Here is a 21,695-nt window from a genome sequence, read left to right as displayed (position 1 = left end):
TCAACGCTTATTTTACTCATTATATTTAGATATGGGTATGGGTCAGCTTATATTAGGGAGGTAAAAAGCTGATTTTACGCGCAAATGTGCAAAATTGATAGAAATTTGAATTAAAATTGTTTGTGATTTAAGTTATGATAAAATAGATTTGAGTATGAATTGGTTTTTGACTTAAACTCGAGTTAGATATGAAAATTATAGATCTGAATTCGATTTATATTTGATTTGAAAATGACTTGAATTTTGATTAAACTTATTTTATAATAATCAAATTTGATCTGTATTTGATTGATATGAATTCAAGTCTAAGATTAACTTAGTAAATAACTAGCATTACTAGACATGTTATGAATTTGACTTGTAACTTATTCAACCTGATTCAATTTATTATTAAACTGATTTGATATTTATTTGACTTTATATTTAACTGACTTATAATTTACAATTAATAAAATTATGAGATTTTGAATTTATATAATAAATTATGAAAATTAATATGATTACCTTTTAAAAGTTAAAACAAATTATGATAATTAATATGATTACTTATATATGTACTTATATATATTAAAAAAATCAATCTTATTATATTAGGTCTATTATAATATACACAAATATATATTACAAAAAATAGACTCATTATAAATAAATTTCTCAAACCCAAATACAAGCTCAATATATGTTTGAAATTTGAAAACTTTCATTTTATTTTTTGGGTAAAGTATATAAACGGTCACTAAACTTTTCATATTATTGCATTTGGGTCCCCTAACTTTTAAAACTTGTAATACAGTCACCAAACATTTAGTTCGTTTGCAATATGGTCTCCGACGTAAAGGTCGTTTCACTGTTGTTAGGGTAAATTATATAAATGGTCACTGAACTTTTCAAGCACTTGCATTTTGGTCCCCCAACTTTTAAAACTTGCAACATAATCATCAATTACATTCTAAAACCCAAATTCCAAAATACTTCAATTATATTCTAAACTTCAAATCCAAAAATACTTCAATTACATGCCCAACCCCAAATTCATAATCCATTCTCAAAAGTTGCCATAACAAATTGAACTTAAAACAATAATCCTAAACCCTCAAAACATAACCCTAAATGCTAAATTTCCCCACCAATTAACCCAATATAATCAACAACATTTAGGGGCTATTTGTTTACTTCAAAATAATTAAGCGCTGAATAATTCAAATGCTTAATGATTCAAATGCTGAATGATTCAGATGCTCTGTATAAATAAGCTCTGAATGTGTCATGCTATTTGATAATGACTCTGAATCATTCAGAATATGCTTCTGTGCTGAATCATTCAGCACTATTTTGTTGAATCAGTTAGCACTGAATCATTTAGAGGTGAGAAACAAATGCGCTGAATGATGAACGGTTCAGCATTCAGCGTTGAATGGTTCTATTCAGAGCTAAACAAACAGCCCCTTAGTTCATTTTGCGTCCATAACGATAAGTGATTATGTTGGGTTTAGGATTTAAAAGTTAGATTTAACCAACTATAAGTGATTCGAACAAATTATTCTTCGACTTGAATTGATTCAAAAAAATGATACAAATTGACTTTGAGTTGTAATTTCATAAACTCAACTTAAAAAAATTTCAAGTTAAAATATAATTGTAAAATACAACTCGAATATCTCAAAATTTTTAGTAATTAGTGGATTAATTTTTAAGTTTACGTTAAGTCTATTGACTATGTATGATTTATGTATATCACACATGGAAAAAATATGAAGAAATATATGTATTGTATATGGTTAAAAACTATTTAAATTAGAATCAAATAATATTATAGTATTATAAATATTTATAATTAAATTTAAACAGAAACTCGAAAATTCAATTCAACTTGATTTAAATTTTATAAACTCAAATTGAAAAAATTTCGAGTCAACTATTTTATAAACTGAATTGGATTAGAATAAAATAATATTATAATATGATAAATATTTATAATTAAATTTAAACAGAAACTCAAAAATTTAATTCGACTTGATTTAAATTTTATAAAATCAAATCGAAAAAAAACCGAGTCAACTATTTTATAAACTGAATTGAGTATTTAGGTACAACATAACCCTAAACCCAACATAATCACTTATTGCTCACTTATAGTTGGTTAAATTTTTTCAAAGCAATTATGTTTTGAGGGTTTAGGGTTGATGCTTTAAGTTCAGTTTGTTATGGTAGATTTTGAGAATAAATTATGAATTTGGGGTTGGGCATGTAATTGAAGTATTTTGGAATTTGATGTTTAGAATGTACTTGAAGCATTTTGGATTTTGGAGTTTAGAATGTAATTGATGACTTTATTGCAAGTTTTAAAAGTTGGGCGATCTAAATACAAGCACCTGAAAAGTTCAGTGACTATTTATATAATTTACCCTAACGACAGTGAAATGGTCGTTACCTCAGGAATCATATTACAAACGAACTAAATGTTGGTGACTATATTGTAAATTTTAAAAGTTAAAAACCTAAATCTAAGTATCTGAAAAGTTCAGTAACTATTTATATACTTTACCCTAATTTTTTTCTTTTTACCGCCCACAACTTTGGAAAAGAAAATTATTTTCTTTTACTTAAGAGATAATCAAGCAATTAATGTGGTGTACTTTTTGAGGAAAACATTGATTGTTTTGCCACATCATCAATCTATGTATAATATATATTATATACACATACAAAAATGTGTGTATATATATATATATATATATATATATATATATATATATATTATACTTCTTTTATTTATAATTTTATATATTTTTTAATTTAGTTCTTAAAATTATATTTATATCTAAAATTGGCATATACTTATTTATATTTTTGTAATTTACTTCAAACTTATAAATTACACAATAGCTTCATTTCAAATTTTATAAACTATATCATAATTTCCAAACTCTATAAATTTTTGTTCACTAACTTTTTAAATTGATGCAATTTAGTTTATTTTTATATTAGTTTCAACTTCATATTTTAAAATTATTTCGATTTGATCCCTCCTCGATGTGTGTTGTTTAATTTATTTAAATTTTTGTTTGTAATTTCATGTTTGTTCAATTTAGCACTTCAAATTCTATTTTTTTATCAAAATTGATTCATAATTATTTATATTTTTAAATTTATTCTAAATCATATACAATTACAAATTACAATTCGACATTCATGAAACATTGAAAAGAGAAAAATAATTAACCCAAAATGACCGGACTTGAAATCAATTTGTATCCGGTAAGATCCGACCTGAAATTTGTTTGTCAATGATGTGACCCGATCAGAATGAGATCCAACTGAAGTCCATCTGAACCTGAATTAACATGACATTTAACTTCTTCGAACCTGAACCATTTTGACCTAAATTGATATCGATCCAAACTGAAATTAACCCGATCTGAGTTGAATTTGATGTCAAATCAACCTAAAAATGACCCATACTTGACCTAATTCGTGTCGAACCATTAAATTGACCTGACTCAACCTGTATTCGATTTGACCCGAATTGACAGGATTCGACTGAAATCTGAACGATTACCTGATTTCACATCTCTATCTACTATTCATACTCGATTTAGGTTTAAAAAAAATATATTTGATTTGAAACTTGATATGATTTTTAAAATAAAAATTATATTTGATCTAATACAAATATATATTAGGTAAAGAAAGATTTAATTAAAATAAATATATGTAGAAGACTATTATTTTAGGTTTGGATCGAGTATTTTCATCTTACGTCTAAACTTGATCTTATCATAAAAAAAATCAGACTTGTCCCAATATAGATCTAATTTTTTTAAAAAATGAACTTATAAAATTAAATCAAATCAAATCAAAACAAAATTCTTCAAATTTAAATTAAATATTCATATCTAATTATATTTCTAGATCAAAATAAACATACATGGATTTTTGTTCCCTTAATATAATTTTTTTTTATTTTAATTATTACATTCATCCAAACAGATTCGTTCAATATATTTATGTATGTTTATTTATTTATCTCTTATTCGTACTTTGTCATTGTCTATAGAAATCATATAAAATAATATTTAAGGAAAATATTGAATCACTGAACACCAAATAATTTAGGTATAATATCGAAAATAGCTCTCAACGTTTATCAAAATAATTATTTTTACCCTCTATTCTATTTGTTTTGGAGCATTTTGGCCAGTAATATTTCATTTTAAGGTAAAAAGATCCCTAACTTTTGACAGAATAATCATTTTGTCTCTTATTCTTTTTTTTTTCTTATGAGGCATTTTAGTCACCAAATTTCATTTTAGGTTAAAAAGACTCTTATTTTGGAGCACTAATCATGTTTTAACTAGTAGTTTTCATTAATAGAGTGAGTTTTTTGCCCCAAAGTGAAACGTGGGCTCAAAATGCTCCAAAAAATAACAGGGCTAAAATGACAATTTTAGTAAATATCAAGGGCTATTTTTGACATTTTCCCAACAATTTAACTAAATATAAGTTGCATTACAAAATTATTTGTAACACAAAATACAATTTATATTGGTCGATAATTTAAACAAATATGTGGCCCATGAAATCATTATGAGCAAATAATTCAAATTAGGGTTATTATATTGTCTAAAGCTTTAAGAAGAGAGGGTTTATTTTAACTATCAAAGTAGATTTAATCTCAAGTAGAGACATATATATTTAAATATTATTCGTAGCAGATTTGGAGTGGCGACATATATGAACTTCCATATATTTACTAGTCGAATATGTTTTATTTTTTGAGAATAATAGACTCATATTCAAATATCCATTATTCAAGTTCTATTTACTTTCGCTAATAATATAATTATATATATGAATCAACTAAGTTAGATATTAAAATTAAAAATAACAAAATTGTCACAAGGACTATAATTGCAATTTAATCATTTTAATCAAGAGTCAACACTCATGACCCTACCATAGATTCGTCCCCGATTATCCGACAACTAATTTAATTCATAGAGTAAAAAAGTCTATAATAATATGCCGGTTTAATTGAAGCACAGCCCCGGCAGTTGATCGGTATTAATAGCAAACAAAATCGTATCATTTCAAAAATCCAGAAGGAATATGTGTTCGTTCTCGATTGCATCAGCTGGGAATTCTCAGCGCACTTCGATCTTTGCCGTGGCCTTTACTCTGCTTGTTCATGGCGGAAGTTCGTTCATCTGCTTAATCACTGTTTCAATTGTTTTCTCTCTTCTTCCTGTTTTTCCTATATATTCAATGGGCTGAAACGTCCGCATTTGCAGTAACTGGCGAATCTTTTGTTAATGTCCAGAGACCCGATTTTCAGGCTGATTTTGTTTTCGGAGTCGCCACTTCTGCTGCTCAGGTGAGCTAAAATTTTCATTTTCCATCTCGATTGCGGTACATTTTGACGATCCGACTTGTTAAAACCTCTATACAATGCAGATTGAAGGATCTTCGAAATCTGAAGGGAAAGGGCCGGGTGTTTGGGATCAGTTTGAACGGAGGTTTTCATGTTTGTTTGTTTTTTAAAGATGGTACTTTGTATTATAATGAATTACAAAGTAAACCACTCCAAAAACCTCATTAAAAAACCTCCCTAAACCTAAATGGAGGAAAAAGAGTGTACCTTGAGGTGGTGGGAACTACAAACACATAAAGACTATCATCACACAATCCATACCCCATACAACAACCCCACAGCAGTTCGAAACTGAGCCAAACCATACAACCCAAAAAATAGTAGATATCTAATAAAGGAATAATCACAAACAAGCATAACCACTGGAAACGAAACCACCAACTCGATGACCAAGGATATCTGAGCTGAGCAAAGCAGTGATTCGGGCAATGTGTTCAGGAGCATCGTGGTAGAACATCGACAGCACGTCATTCACAAACTGAGGATTTGCTTCATTTTGCAGCGATGTCAAGTGCTCGTAGTTATGGTCCAGTATGCCAAGATTCAGACCACACCTCCGCCCTTCCACAAGCCCCAAATCGATTCAAAATCACTAACACATCCAAGCCGACAATACACAAACAGCAAACCGTATGGTAAGAAACTAAAAGCACTACTAAATAACCAGTACAAACCCCACTTACTCCACTAAGGACAAATCATTATAAATGACTTTGCTTTTTACAAAAGGTGAGAGCACCAGCAACAGCCTCCCACGCTAGCACCATACCCAAACAAAAGCCACCCATGCTCCCCACATCCTGCTACACTCTAACGCTCATACCAAGATGACCTTGCTGACCCTAATCCAATAAAAAGCCTTGGAGCTCGAAAAAGACACTAGCAGTCACCCGACAACCTCCTTGTAACCCACAAAAAGAACAACACGCGGGAACCTGCATGTCAGAGCACCATCTCCGACAACCTCCTATTCCCAAGACAAGCAAACCCGAGAGCTCAATCACCCAATCTATGAAAACCCTGCCTGTCAAAGCTGAGAAAACGACGCCCACTGCCTCACCCACACACTGAGGCTCGAACTACAACGGAGCTAATCAATCTAATAAAAAAAACCAGAAGGCTTCGAAGCTAGCAGAACCAGCTGACCCAATACAACTCTTGCAAAACGCAAAACAATGAAATCACAACACATCTAAACCATGGAAACAACAACACGAACTCTGCCTCCCCATTTCAATACCCAACTACAAGAGCAGGAAGCACACATCACACAGCTCCCCAAACAACGCAGGATCGCACATAATTCAGATCGCAGAGACGACAAGTCAATAAACAAACGCGGGCTCGGACAATGGACAGCATTAAAAGCAATACCAACGAGCAAATGACTAGCCAAACCCAACCAAATAAGCAGACGCTAAAACCTTGAAAACACCACTAACAGAAACAACATCATTAACGAAACCAAACCAATAACCTACTCGACTCCTCTACTTTGGAAAGTAAACACACAGAATCTCACCTTAGCAACCCACAATCTTCCATAACCCTCAAACTGTATTTTCAATCAAGCAAAAGACTGGTTCACTAAGGCTTTAACACAAACATCTTGCGTGCAGAATCAACTATCACAATCTGACTCCAAAAACTGAGTAGAAACCACACAGAATCTCACAAACTTTGAAACTAATATCAAGAGTGAACCAAAACTCAAGCACAAAACAGCAAACGATTAAAAGCAGGAAAAGAAAACGCAGCTGGTAGAGAGAGAAACGATCTCACCAAGCTAGAAGATAAACCCAATCAATCCTAAATCCGAAAACATCAAAGCGGGGCCGACCAATCACTTGTACAAAGAACATGAAAAAGAATTCTACGACACTGTATTGAACTTTTGAGATCTTGGGAGAAGCCAAAGGATAGAGAAAAGCAACATGGATGGTGGTGGAGGCGGCTACCACCTCGCGACCTCGCCGGAAAAAAAAACTTAGCGCCTCTCTCTTGACAATTGATTAGTTTAGCAACGAGGATTTTGCTTGCGATAGTTGTTATGAGTCCCGACGGAGGTTTTCATGTTAGAATTTAATCGTAGTAATTTCAAGTGAAGGAATTAATTAAGAATTTTATTAAATTATTTGTTAATTAATTTATTTTCTTGCAGGGAAAATAGCAGACAACAGTTCCTTGGATGTGTCAATTGATTCGTATAAACGTTATAAGGTAACATCAAATATGTACATGTATAATTGCATATATTTGAAGTATTCTCATATAATTTTTTAAATATATTGTTGATTATAATGCTTTTTTATTCATTATTTTCTTCTTTTAAGATTTTAATATTTTAAAGTAAGTGTATGTATTTCTATCTTTCTTATTAATTGTTTTGTGATCATTTATTTGTTATTATCGATAATATATATATTTGTAGGAAGATGCATTGATTTTAAAGGATCAGGGTGTAGGTGCGTTTAGATTTTCCATCCCTTGGACCAGGATTTTACCAAGTAATCTATAACTCGAATAAATTGTATTTTATAAAAATTTATTTATTTATTTATTTATTTTTGTAGACCGAACTTTAAGTGATGGAATAAATGAAGAGGGTATCAATCATTAAAAAACTCTGTGGATGGGTCAATAGAAATCGGTGATTTAAATTTTTTACATTTAGGTTCAAACATTTGTTAATTTATTCATGTCATCGGATTAATTTTATATTATGTTTGATCACCTCAAGGTGTTAAACCCTTTGTGACATTACTGCACTTTGACCAACCGGAAGCCCTTGAAGACAAGTACGGAGGTTTCCTAAACAGTAGTATTGTGTAAGTTTCATCCTAACATCTGCGTCGGAAACATATCTATGTGTGAAACTTATCATGATCTCAGATCGGTTTTCATTGATACATCTTTCTATTTTTAGGGAAGATTTTAAGAACTACGCTGAAATCTGCTCTAGAACAATCGGAGATCGAGTTAAACATTGGATTACAATCAATGAACCACTGATTATTGCTAAATTAAGGTATGGCGCCGGAAGCACTTCACCGGGGAGATGTTGTGATAGAAAACAATGTCCCTATGGTAATTCAGCCACCGAGCCTTACATTGCTACCCATAACCTTCTTCTTGCCCACGCAACGGCGGTAGGCTTTACAAGGAGAAATATGTGGTAATAATAGGCCAGAGAATTTACACGGATGGAATATTCAGGATCATATATTTGTTAATGATATTTATCGCAACATATTTAATTATGAGATCGGATTGAATTCTGGTTTTACATATATATATATATATATATGATACCATCACTATCCAGTATTGATCATGTTTGAATTTGGCTCAACAGGCAGAGCAAGGAGGTGTGATTGGAATGAGCCATGTTGCAGAGTATTACGAGCCATATTCAAACACATTGGCCGACAGAATGGCAGCAAAAAGAGCCATGGAATTCGACTTGGGATGTTCAGTAAAACCCCACTTATTCCCCATTGAATCTTTTTGGTAAAACTAGGGGGGAAATGGATTTTTGTGGGGAAAAAATTAAGGATTTGGAGATGATATTGGATTAATTAGGGAAATATAGATGTTTTTACATTGATAGATAAAGTTTCCGATAGATGAGGACGATTTTAGTAAAATTATTGACCGATGAGGACAACTTTAGCAAAGTCATCGATAGTTGTCAACGATTTTATTTCAATTTTCTTCTTCTTAATACTAAATTGAAAAGAAATAAAAGTAGAGAACTAAAATAGAAAATTTCCATAAATTAACATTAAATGAATTTTTTGGCCATCGTTCTTAAATTTATGAATTCATTTTATCATAATATTTTTTATAATTTTTTCTTTTAGTTTCTGTATTTAATTTTTTTAATTTGGTTTTGAAAATATTGAAGCAATGTCATAAGTTACTGTTGACAATCTTATTGAAATTAGTTTCAACTATTATTATTTCTATATACATAATTCAAATATCTTTAGATCCTTGAATATTTCGTATACATTCTTACATCTTTAGTGTTTTCCCTATATCTTCCTAGGTTTATGGAACCACTGGTAGGAGGACAATGCCCATCGACCATGAAAACAATGGTAAAAGATAGGTTACCTGTTTTCACCGAAAAATAAAAGAAATTGATCAAAAGATCTTTCGATTTCATCGGCTTGAATTGCTATACCTCAAGATACTCCAAGAACATTCCGACTTAAGGTCCACCTCTCAGTTTATTAACTGATCCACGTGTAAATATCAAAGGTAAGTTTTAAATTGAATCAACTGAATATCCAAATCCAAATTATATAATATATAAGGATACACTATTGTAGACACCTAATTTTCATCCTTTTTTTATGAGTACCACAAATTATATTATATAATTTTAATTATATTATATAGCATAATTTTATTTACATTCATATGTTTATTTTACACTTGCAGGTCCATTATACAAACATTTGCATATGGCCCAGCCAAGACCCAAACAGTGGGTGACCCAGCAATTCACGTGACCCGTTTGGCACCCGAACCGGATCCAGTGGGGGGTCCAAACCCGAACCGGTCCAGCTAGGGTTTGAAACCCTAGCATTCTTTTCCCATTTCAGCGCCGTTTTGAAGACCCTTCGGCCAGCTACGCCTCTCCAACCCCGAATCATCCGCCGGCCGTTTCGCTCACCACCAACAAACATGCATGAGTGGAACACAAACAAAACAAGAGTTTTATTAGGATATAAACTCCTAAAAATAGCATCATTCTGGATATAAATAAGCTTGTAAATAACATTCGAGGGGGGGAGAAATCCACAGCCATTGTAACTCAATCATCAAAATCAATAAAAGATTTTCTTTTAGTTAAAAGCTTCCCTTTTGTTTCATGCTTTTTACATACATCTTGGTAGCTCGAATAAAATTTGATGAAAGCAGTAACCACCGACGAAACATGCAAAACAGAATGAGAAGGTAGAGGACAAACCAAAAAACGACATACCTGAAAATTTTGACGATCCAAAGGTGGAAGGAGACAGATCGGAGCAAGAGAAGTCCAGCGGTTTTTGACTTTTCGTTGGAAACGAAATCTTTTTTTTTTTTGAAGGATAAATCCTGGATTTGGACCCAAATGACCGATACGAGTCACCCGTTGGATTTGGTGTCCATCGGCGACCAATCACGATGGTAGCTGGTCGACCGACGGTCGTGACTGACAACAATGGAGAGCTGAACGTATAAGAAAGGGAACAGGGAAAGCTTCTGAATTGCAAATGAATTAAAAAAATTTGTTATTATTGCTTTTGCAGGAAACCAACTCATCCCACGTGAAAGGAAAGGGAACAGGGAAAGCTTCTGAATTGCAAATGAATTAAAAAAATTTGTTATTATTGCTTTTGCAGGAAACCAACTCATCCCACGTGAAAGTAAACTTTGGGGTAAACTCTCCCATTGGTCCTTCAAGTATTATGGGTAAAATCTTATCAAAGCCCTCTGAACTTTGTAAATTTCCATCATGGTCACTGATGCAATTTTATTTTTTCTTATTCCGATCTCTTAATTCCGTAATAGTTTCGTTTTAGTCACTATTTTTGTGTGTTGGGTATTTTGGGTTGATTTTCGAATTTTACCTTATGATTTATCCCTTTTTCTTTTTAGTCACTATTTTACATTTAGTTTAATTATCATTTAGTCCTCCATATTTCTTGATTAATTTAATTATTTATTAATTTGTTTTTGTTTATATATATATATATATATATATATATATATTTTACTAAATTTCATTTATTTTTTTTTATCTATTTTCTTATTTTTTTTCTTTTTTACATATTTACTTTTATTTTATCTAACATATTTTTTAGTAGTAATTCCAACCCATTGGAGGTAAATAATTCAAATCGGGTAGTTTAAATTTAAATTTAATTTTTTTTTTTAACTTTTCACAACTAAGACAACCGATAAATTAATTGGTACCGAAAGGGCAGTTCAAGGGTGCTAATCCTTCCTTGACTGTAACCGACTCCCGAACCCGACACATTTCTGCTACAACGCAGATCAGTTAAGATGATGTCCGACCCACCTAAATTCGTTTTAAAATGGTCGGTGGCGACTCTAACCACATTTAATCTAAGTCGAAGCCCAATTCCGGGCCCAACGGAAAGACGGTTCCGACAGCTTGGCGACTCCGCTGGGGACCCAGGTAAGTGAGTCAGGCCGAAATTAATTTTTGGTTTTTTTTATGTGAAAATGTTAAATTTTAATTTTAATTTATTTATTCGATTCCAGTTATTTATCTTTGATTATTTTGTTTCAAATAAATAGTTGTACTGATGTTTTTTAATGATTTCAGATTTTTTTTCAAAATTGTCATCTCTAAGCTCTAAACCCGAGCTCCAAACCCGTTTTAAGTGGGGGTGAAAGCGACGCATTCGTGTGAATTTATTCACCGCATATGCCTAGCAAGTAGCCTTCGGGATTCATATACCTTATGTCTTCGTGTGAATTTATTCACCGTGCGGGCATAAGGGAATGTTTCCTCTCGAGTTTAACTTAGTCTACACAAGCCTGTGATGGGTTTAGGACTAAGGGTCTGGTAAGCCCAAGGGGGCACCAGCAAGGAGAACTCGGGTACCGTGTTTTAGAACCTAAACTGGGAGACTTTGAAGGAGTTAGAGCCTACCCCAAAACCTCATTTCAAACCCTAGGATGCTGGAATTATTTCATGCTTTACTTTCTGTTCAAAGCATGTGAACTAGAAATTTATGCGGTTAGGACTTGTTCAAAATCAACATGCGGGATAGAGATCATGTCCGGGTAGGAATAATAAGCATGTGGGGTAGATATCATGTGGGGTAGGACTTTTCATTTTCATTTTCATTTTTTTTATTATCCTTATCTCACTAACTTTTTTTTCCTCCTTTCATTTTCTGTTCTTTTGCATTTTTTTGATCATTCGCATCATTAAAACGAGGTGTTGATCCACCAAAAATGTGTTTGTTAAACGTAAATAGTCTACATTAATGGACAAAGGGGTTATAATACAACGAGATAAAAAGCTCAGAAGTCCAACCGGGATTAAAGAATACTTAGAGGCGAAGGTTGCAGGGGCAAGACGAGGAAATGGTTATTGACCCGGAGAATCCTTTCGAAAATTACGAGAATAAGATGGTGAAACCCTAGCCAAGCTAGAGACCATTATTGATGAATTCCAAAAACAAGTCGACAAACTTCGGATAGAAGGCTCCAAAGACACTTTCGTTTGGAACGAGCTCGGCATAGAGCGAAGGCCGGAGATGCAGTCATTCGAGACCTTTTTTGGGGCAAGCAACTCGTTACCCGCACAAGTTTAGCCAAAGGAACTGGAATGGTTCGACAAGATATTCAACCGGTGAAAAAGCGGAAGACGAATCAACTTTCCAGAGGCTGTGCAGGATCTATACCATCAAAAAAGTTTTTTGTCTCTTCAAACGTAACATTTTTGTCCCCAATAAGGATTATTCAGAATAATAGGCACATTTTTCGGATCAATGCCTCGAACATTTCATGCATCATACATTCAGACATATTGTGCATTTTGTTATTATTTCTTTACATTCACATTAACTATCTTCACATGTTTCATCAAAAATGAGAACATTTCGATCCTATGACCTACAAAGAGCTCTACAAATAACTTTTTGACACTCACATAGTGTCACCATATCCGGTGGAACCCACGAAGCCCCCATACCCCAAGTGGTATGATGAGAATGCGTATTGTGAATATCACGGCGGAGTCCCAAGGCACACAATTGAGAACTGTTACGCATTCAAAAGGGTCATACAAAAGATGCGTAACCAGAACTAGATCGACTTCAACAACTTGGGGGCATCCAAGTGAGGGAGATCATTTCATCATTTGAGGCATTCTGTTTGAACTTTTTTTTTCCACTTTTTCAAGTTTTTGTAAGAACGTTTGAATAAATTTATGTTACTTTAATGATGACGAGCAATGAATCACATTTGTAAACTTGCAATTCTTTGAATATCATTTGAATTAAGAAACTCTATGAATGGTTCAAAGTTTCGGATCTTTGACAAAGTAACATGTTTTAAAACAAGGACCTTGACCTTACCCAGAATATACCCTCAAACACCGTACCCTGCTCTTACAATTAACCAATACAACCTTTTCTTTTCATAAGGTGCGGACAACACGGGGCATCATTTGCATATGACAATTACTATGTTTTTTATTTAAGACGTTCAATGACGATGAGAATCTTTACAAATGAAAGAGTCGAGTAGGTGAATCCGGTTTAGGTCAGTTGCTTGAAAATTGAACTCTAAAGATGAAATTTTTGACTTTCAACAACACCTAGACTATAACAGGTTCTTCTTAACAATCTTAAGAAATTAAATCCGTAAAGCTGAGCTATTCCACTAAGGCAATTGGTTATAGAGGAAACTCGAAAGCCCTGGCTTTATGAATAGATGTCATTCAAACCATGACATTGCTCGGACACTTGGCAATTCGGTGTTTGCTCCACTGCTTTTGTCAGGCCGAAGACTTTGTGATGAGATGAACCCTTCAGTTAACTTGATAAAAATGATTATAATGATAAGTTGTCCCTCTAAAGCAATTGGTTAAACGCCCCGGCTTTATGGATTCAGCTAGCCAGATAACGGCAAATTAAATCGAATTTATCTAAGCATGAAGTTTCGGTAAAATGGACTAAGGGAGTTAAGGAACACCTGTTATAGTCGATTACACACGAGCACTCAAGAATTTCATTTTTAGACCGATATTTTTCGCACTGCCTTTGTTGGAGGAGCCTACAAAGCTTGAACAAATGGAAGATTTCAGAGGACCGAAATAAAATATATAGTAATTGGTCATTCTAGTTACGTCATTATGTCCGCAACCAAATGAAATGCCAAAGCATATTTCGATATTTAAAAAAAATGACATTTTGGGTTACCAAAACCTTAGAAAGGAGGCTAACCTAAAGCCAACTCATCCATTTGAACATTTGTCAAAGATTTGTAACTCTGAAAGCATTAAAAGAGCTCTTGATTCCTTTGATATTTTTGAACTCACATTTACAATTTGATTCAATTGCGAACAATATTTTACAACATTTTTATCATGTCTCTCTCCTAAAACAAGAAAAAGGAGAAAAACATTTTTAAGCAGAACAGTCTCATATATGAAAGGTCTGTAAAGCCAAAGCTCGGGAAGCAAATGGGGCACGATCCATTCCAAGGACCTGATTGACAGACAAGGCACGAGACTCCATCCAGAAGATAACACGATGAAGGATACTCGATTCTCAAGTGCCTTCAAAGAAGGATGGTGGTTGATTAACTCGGCAGTAAGAAGCTACACCTCAACCGACTTGACATCTTAGAACCAATTTCAGATAGGTTCGAGAACCAGTTCAAAACAAATCCAGTTCGACACAAGCTCAACCATGAGCAGCATGTTTCCAGTTAACACTTTCAAGCCAGATTTCATTTCCACGACGAAAGATATCCGGCTCACAAAATTTGGCGAAAGGGGCCATCATTCATATAAAGGAAATTTACAGCACAACTTAAGTCAAGAAAAGTTGTCTGTCAACAAACAACTTTCCAATTTCATTCAGAGTCTATTTCAACTTCGCAGCGAAGAAAATTGGACTCCAGACAACACAAGTTCAACTTCACGACGAAGGGACCGCTGGTTGTCAATAAACAATTTTCCACTTTTAGAGCCAATTTCAATTTCACAACGAAGGATATTGGACTCCAGACAACGCAAGTTCAACTTCACGACGAAGGGACCGCTGGTTGTCAATAAACAACTTCCCAATTTCAGAGCCAATTTCAACTTCAAGCGAAGGATATTGGACTCCAGACAACGCATGTTCAACTTCACGACGAAGGGACCGCTGGTTGTCAATAAACAACTTCCCAATTTCAGAGCCAATTTCAACTTCACAGCGAAGGATATTGGACTCCAGACAATGCATGTTCAACTTCACGACGAAGGGACCGCTGGTTGTTAACAAACAACTTCTCAATTTCAGAGTCAATTTCAACTTCACAACGAAGGATATTGGACTCCAGACAACGCAAGTTCAACTTCACGACGAAGGGACCGCTGGTTGTCAACAAACAACTTCCCAATTTCAGAGCCAATTTCAACTTCACGGCGAAGGATATTGGACTCCAGACAACGCAAGTTCAACTTCACGACGAAGGGACCGCTGGTTGTCAATAAACAACTTCCCAATTTTAGAGCCAATTTCAACTTCACATCGAAGGATATTGGACTCCAGACAACGCAAGTTCAACTTCACGACGAAGGGACCGCTGGTTGTTAACAAACAACTTCTCAATTTCAGAGCCAATTTCAACTTCACAATGAAGGATATTGGACTCCAGACAACGCAAGTTCAACTTCACGACGAAGGGACCGCTGGTTGTCAATAAACAATTTCCCAATTTCAAAGCCAATTTCAACTTCACAGCGAAGGATAATGGACTCAAGACAACGCAAGTTCAACTTCACGACGAAGGGACCGCTGGTTGTCAATAAACAACTTCCCAATTTTAGAGCCAATTTCAACTTCACAACGAAGGATATTGGACTCCAGACAACGCAAGTTCAACTTCACGACGAAGGGACCGCTGGTTGTCAACAAACAACTTCTCAATTTCAGAGCCAATTTCAACTTCACAACGAAGGAAATTGGACTCCAGACAACGCAAGTTCAACTTCACGACGAAGGGACCGCTGGTTGTCAATAAACAATTTCCCAATTTCAGAGTCAATTTCAACTTCATAGCGAAGGATATCGGACTCAAGACAACGCAAGTTCAACTTCACGACGAAGGGACCGCTGGTTGTCAATAAACAACTTTCAACTTCACGACGGATGATATCCGGCTGTCAGAATTTATCAGTGGGCTTTTCCGTAAAAGGGAGTCATCCGAAGATCGTCTTACTAGGTTCAGACTCGCTCAAAGGAACCACCTGAAGAATCATGACCATCTTAGACCCGTGAAGGGAAACCATTTTTTTAACTTTTATTTGGCTGCATAGCTCAAGGCAAGAAGGGCTATTTGCCAAAAAAAAAGATATTTGAGTTCGACTACGCTCAGCTCAACGGCACATCATTTGCAGCATAGCTTAAATCGAGAAGGATTGTCTGCCAAAGACCCCCGAGTTCGATTACACTCAGCTTCGAGGGCACATCATTTGCAGCATAACTTAAGTCGAGAAGGGTTATCTGCCAACTAAAGACCTTCGATTTCGACTACGCTCAGCTCCAAGGCACATCATTTACAGCATAACTTAAGGCTAGAAGGGTTATCTGTCACCAAAAGACCTTCGAGTTCGACTACGTTCAGCTCCAAAGCACATCATTTGCGGCATAACGCCAGGCTAGGAGGGTTATCTGCCAACAAAGATCTTCAAGTTCGACTACGCTCATCTCTTAGGCACATCATTTACAGCATAGCCCCAGGTAAGAAGGGCTATCTGTCAAGATGATTGTCGAGTTCGATTTCAGTCAGCTCGATGACACCTCAATCACACTACTGTTCGACTGCAATCGAGGTTTTCAAGTCGAGAAGAAGACCTGGGTTAACCGTGCCTTAGTGACAAAGAAACTATTTTCCGGCAGCATAGCTTAAGTCGAGAAAAGCCATCTGTCGATGAAGACCTTTCGAGTTCCATTTCATTTAGCTCAAAGGTCTATCAACTGCATATTGGAGTCAAGAAACTACTTTTCAGTCGAATTTTAACCAAGGTCTTTAAACTGAGAAGAAGACTAAAGTTGACTACAATTTGGCAATGAGAAGCCACGTTCCAGTTCAAATCTCGAACTACGACTTCAATTCCTTCAAGATGGACTCGACTTCGCGACGAAGGAGCTATCCGCAACACAATCCGACAGGGAGTTATTCTTAATTTATCAGAGTCAAGTTTTCAACTCCGCCTGACGAAAATTTGTGTCCTTTTGTCTTTGTCCTATTTTTTGTTCCACGAAAAAGGACAAAGAGGGGCAGCTGTAGACACCTAATTTTCATCCTTTTTTTATGAGTACCACAAATTATATTATATAATTTTAATTATATTTTATAGCATAATTTTATTTACATTCATATGTTTATTTTACACTTGCAGGTCCATTATACAAACATTTGCATATGGCCCAGCCAAGACCCAAACAGTGGGTGACCCAGCAATTCACGTGACCCGTTTGGCACCCGAACCGGATCCAGTGGGGGGTCCAAACCCGAACCGGTCCAGCTAGGGTTTGAAACCCTAGCATTCTTTTCCCATTTCAGCGCCGTTTTGAAGACCCTTCGGCTAGCTACGCCTCTCCAACCCCGAATCATCCGCCGGCCGTTTCGCTCACCACCAACAAACATGCATGAGTGGAACACAAACAAAACAAGAGTTTTATTAGGATATAAACTCCTAAAAATAGCATCATTCTGGATATAAATAAGCTTGTAAATAACATTCGAGGGGGGGAGAAATCCACAGCCATTGTAACTCAATCATCAAAATCAATAAAAGATTTTCTTTTAGTTAAAAGCTTCCCTTTTGTTTCATGCTTTTTACATACATCTTGGTAGCTCGAATAAAATTTGATGAAAGCAGTAACCACCGACGAAACATGCAAAACAGAATGAGAAGGTAGAGGACAAACCAAAAAACGACATACCTGAAAATTTTGACGATCCAAAGGTGGAAGGAGACAGATCGGAGCAAGAGAAGTCCAGCGGTTTTTGACTTTTCGTTGGAAACGAAATCTTTTTTTTTTTTGAAGGATAAATCCTGGATTTGGACCCAAAGGACCGATACGAGTCACCCGTTGGATTTGGTGTCCATCGGCGACCAATCACGATGGTAGCTGGTCGACCGACGGTCGTGACTGACAACAATGGAGAGCTGAACGTATAAGAAAGGGAACAGGGAAAGCTTCTGAATTGCAAATGAATTAAAAAATTTTGTTATTATTGCTTTTGCAGGAAACCAACTCATCCCACGTGAAAGGAAAGGGAACAGGGAAAGCTTCTGAATTGCAAATGAATTAAAAAAATTTGTTATTATTGCTTTTGCAGGAAACCAACTCATCCCACGTGAAAGTAAACTTTGGGGTAAACTCTCCCATTGGTCCTTCAAGTATTATGGGTAAAATCTTATCAAGGCCCTCTGAACTTTGTAAATTTCCATCATGGTCACTGATGCAATTTTATTTTTTCTTATTCCGATCTCTTAATTCCGTAATAGTTTCGTTTTAGTCACTATTTTTTGTGTGTTGGGTATTTTGGGTTGATTTTCGAATTTTACCTTATGATTTATCCCTTTTTCTTTTTAGTCACTATTTTACATTTAGTTTAATTATCATTTAGTCCTCCATATTTCTTGATTAATTTAATTATTTATTAATTTGTTTTTGTTTTATATATATATATATATATATATATATATATATATATATATATATTACTAAATTTCATTTATTTTTTTATCTATTTTCTTTTTTTTTTCTTTTTACATATTTACTTTTATTTTATCTAACATTTTTAGTAGTAATTCCAACCCATTGGAGGTAAATAATTCAAATCGGGTAGTTTAAATTTAAATTTAATTTTTTTTTTAACTTTTCACAACTAAGACAACCGATAAATTAATTGGTACCGAAAGGGCAGTTCAAGGGTGCTAATCCTTCCTTGACTGTAACCGACTCCCGAACCCGACACATTTCTGGTACAACGCAGATCAGTTAAGATGATGTCCGACCCACCTAAATTCGTTTTAAAATGGTCGGTGGCGACTCTAACCACATTTAATCTAAGTCGAAGCCCAATTCCGGGCCCAACAGAAAGACGGTTCCGACAGCTATAAATTTTATCATTCAACTTTCTTTTCACTCTTATTTTAGTTAGTAAATTTTAAAAAATTTAATTTATTTATCGGAATTTTAATATGCTCCTATTTTGATCATCTTATCGTTAAATACTTAACAACGTTTTATGACTGGACATTTTTCTTTTAAAATTATAAAATCCATCAAAACTTTCTTATTTTTTGTGAGCCGCCACTTAATTTTTCATTCCTTTTAATTTCTTGATGATAAAGTATCGTCTTCCAAATCTCAACAGTAAAGTTGGAGAAGGAGGAAGCGAGTTATATATCTTGATTCCATACTAACTAGATGATGGATATTATAGATCAGAGCAGTTTGAGATTTCATGAGTTTTGATTTTAAAGTTGAGGTTTGTGCGTTTAAAAGTGATTTAGGTATTAAAAAAAATTCTAGATTGATAGAGTGTTAGGAGACAATGAATCGGTTTTGTTGATATCTTGAGTAGTCAAAGAATACGCCAAATAATGATAATTGCAGTGCCCGTGTGACTCAAGGATGAAATTGTAAAACTTTTTTCTGGATAAGTAGAATTTTATTACCCAAACATAAAATGTTCATCATACAACAGTCATCCCAATTGGGAGTAATAGCACATATTTATAGACAAAAGGCTAGTCTATATCCCAATAATTACAAAGCCTATAATTAACAAAATCTAGTCTATTTATGCCCTTGGTACTGAGTTTGATTCGAATAAGCTCTTTTATAGCCGTAAGAAGTTGGTCTACTGTTCTTGTCCCTCTTTTGAAAATTCTTCTGTTTCTCTCTTCCCAAATGAAGTATATGAAAGCAGTCCATGCGATCCTCAATATGCTGGAAAGAAGAGATTTACCCTTTCATGTTTGAGCAGCCCAATCAAGCCTTGAATCCCAGGACCTATGAATATCTCGCATGCTAGAAAGATTCATAACAGAATTCCATAGAGAAGCAGCATAAGTACAGTCAACAAACAAATGATTTCTAGTTTCATGATCCAGAATTGTAAAACTTTTATCTTTAGAGAAAGAAGATAAAATCAATAAAAAGAAGAAAAAAAGGGGGGAAATGTCATGGATGACAAATGATTTTTATGTATATAAATAGCAATCTACATCATCACAATTGTCTGTCACGTCATCCTTATATCTATGATTTAATACATGAGTGATTAAAATAGAAACAAATCAAAATGTTTGGTGAATATTTTTTTAAAGTTTAGTGCTTAAAATAGGAGTGAGAATAAAATCGAAAGATGAAATGTATAATTTGCCAAATATATAAATAAATATTATATGCAGCGGAAGAGAATGGAGTTCTAATTGGTCCAAAAGCCGAAGGAAGTGGTTACATTTACATATACCCCAAAGGGTTTTTCAAAATCTTAAATTTTATGAAGAAACACTACGCTGAAAACATTCCCATCCACATTTCCGATCATGGTTTGGAAACCCTCCTATTTTCTATTGATTTATTTTCATTATTTTTCTTCGTATGATTGTTAATGTTCTTCTATAATATTTTTTCAGGTATTTCCCAAAAAAGAAACGATACTATATTGATTAATCAAATTATAAACGATCAACATAGAATTGAATATGTTCAGAAACATTTACAACAAATCACCAAAGCGGTTGAGTAAGTATTATTTATATGATCTTAACTTTTCCATTTTTTTAAAATATTCATGTTAAATATCTTTATTTAAAATATATTCGGAAATAAAAATAGGACATAATTATTTTAAAAACATAACCTATTTTTTCAAATACGATCTTATTTTAATCTAACTTAAACCATAAATCGTGTTAAATACCTATTTTTCCTTACTTATTTCGAATAGCATTATGTTTTAAATATATATGGTCACATACATTTGACTCACAGATGTGGGTTTGTGTTGGTTAGCAAGGGCGTGAACTTGAAAGGATACTTATACTGGAGTCTATTTGACGACTTTGAATGGCGAGTGGGATACGAGGCTGAATTTGGACTTTACTATATTGACTTTGCTGATAACATGAAGCGAATCCCTAGGAAATCTGCTAAATGGTATCATGATTTTATTATGGATGACAAAAAACCTTATTGAATACATATGTATAAACTTGAGGAAAAACAAGTATACTTTCATGAAGAATAAATACTCCAATGTTTAGTAGATTTACGTATATTAATGTTGCTATAAATGAAATGAGACAAATCGTGATCTATTTGAGTTCGACTTAATTAAAGTTCAGTTAATACTTAAATCAAATGGACTCAATTCGAGTTTTTAACGCGTATAAATGAACTATTTGAAAGTTTGGGATCAATTTAAAATCTATATCATAATATAAGGATGTATGGTGCAATTTTCAAAAAACGAAGAGGACAAGAAC

At 34.1% G+C, this 21,695-nt stretch overlaps 1 protein-coding gene across 1 annotated transcript; it reads left to right on the top strand.

The window, feature by feature from the left end:
- Positions 1–5,098: 5,098 nt before the first annotated feature.
- LOC120148046 (cyanogenic beta-glucosidase-like) lies at positions 5,099–8,051 on the top strand. The gene is made up of 6 exons (XM_039161242.1): positions 5,099–5,197; positions 5,292–5,374; positions 5,455–5,524; positions 7,593–7,651; positions 7,863–7,938; positions 8,005–8,051. Exons 1-6 carry the CDS (start codon positions 5,110–5,112, stop codon positions 8,049–8,051), a joined length of 423 nt encoding a protein of 140 aa, XP_039017173.1. The 5' UTR covers positions 5,099–5,109.
- Positions 8,052–21,695: the final 13,644 nt, after the last annotated feature.

Source organism: Hibiscus syriacus, unplaced genomic scaffold (genome assembly GCF_006381635.1).
Source record: "Hibiscus syriacus cultivar Baekdansim isolate YM2019G1 unplaced genomic scaffold, ASM638163v2 tig00110946_pilon, whole genome shotgun sequence".
NCBI classification, from domain to species: Eukaryota; Viridiplantae; Streptophyta; class Magnoliopsida; order Malvales; family Malvaceae; genus Hibiscus; species Hibiscus syriacus.
Note: the sequence above shows the minus strand (reverse complement) of the source record. Positions and strands in the feature narration are given on the sequence as shown.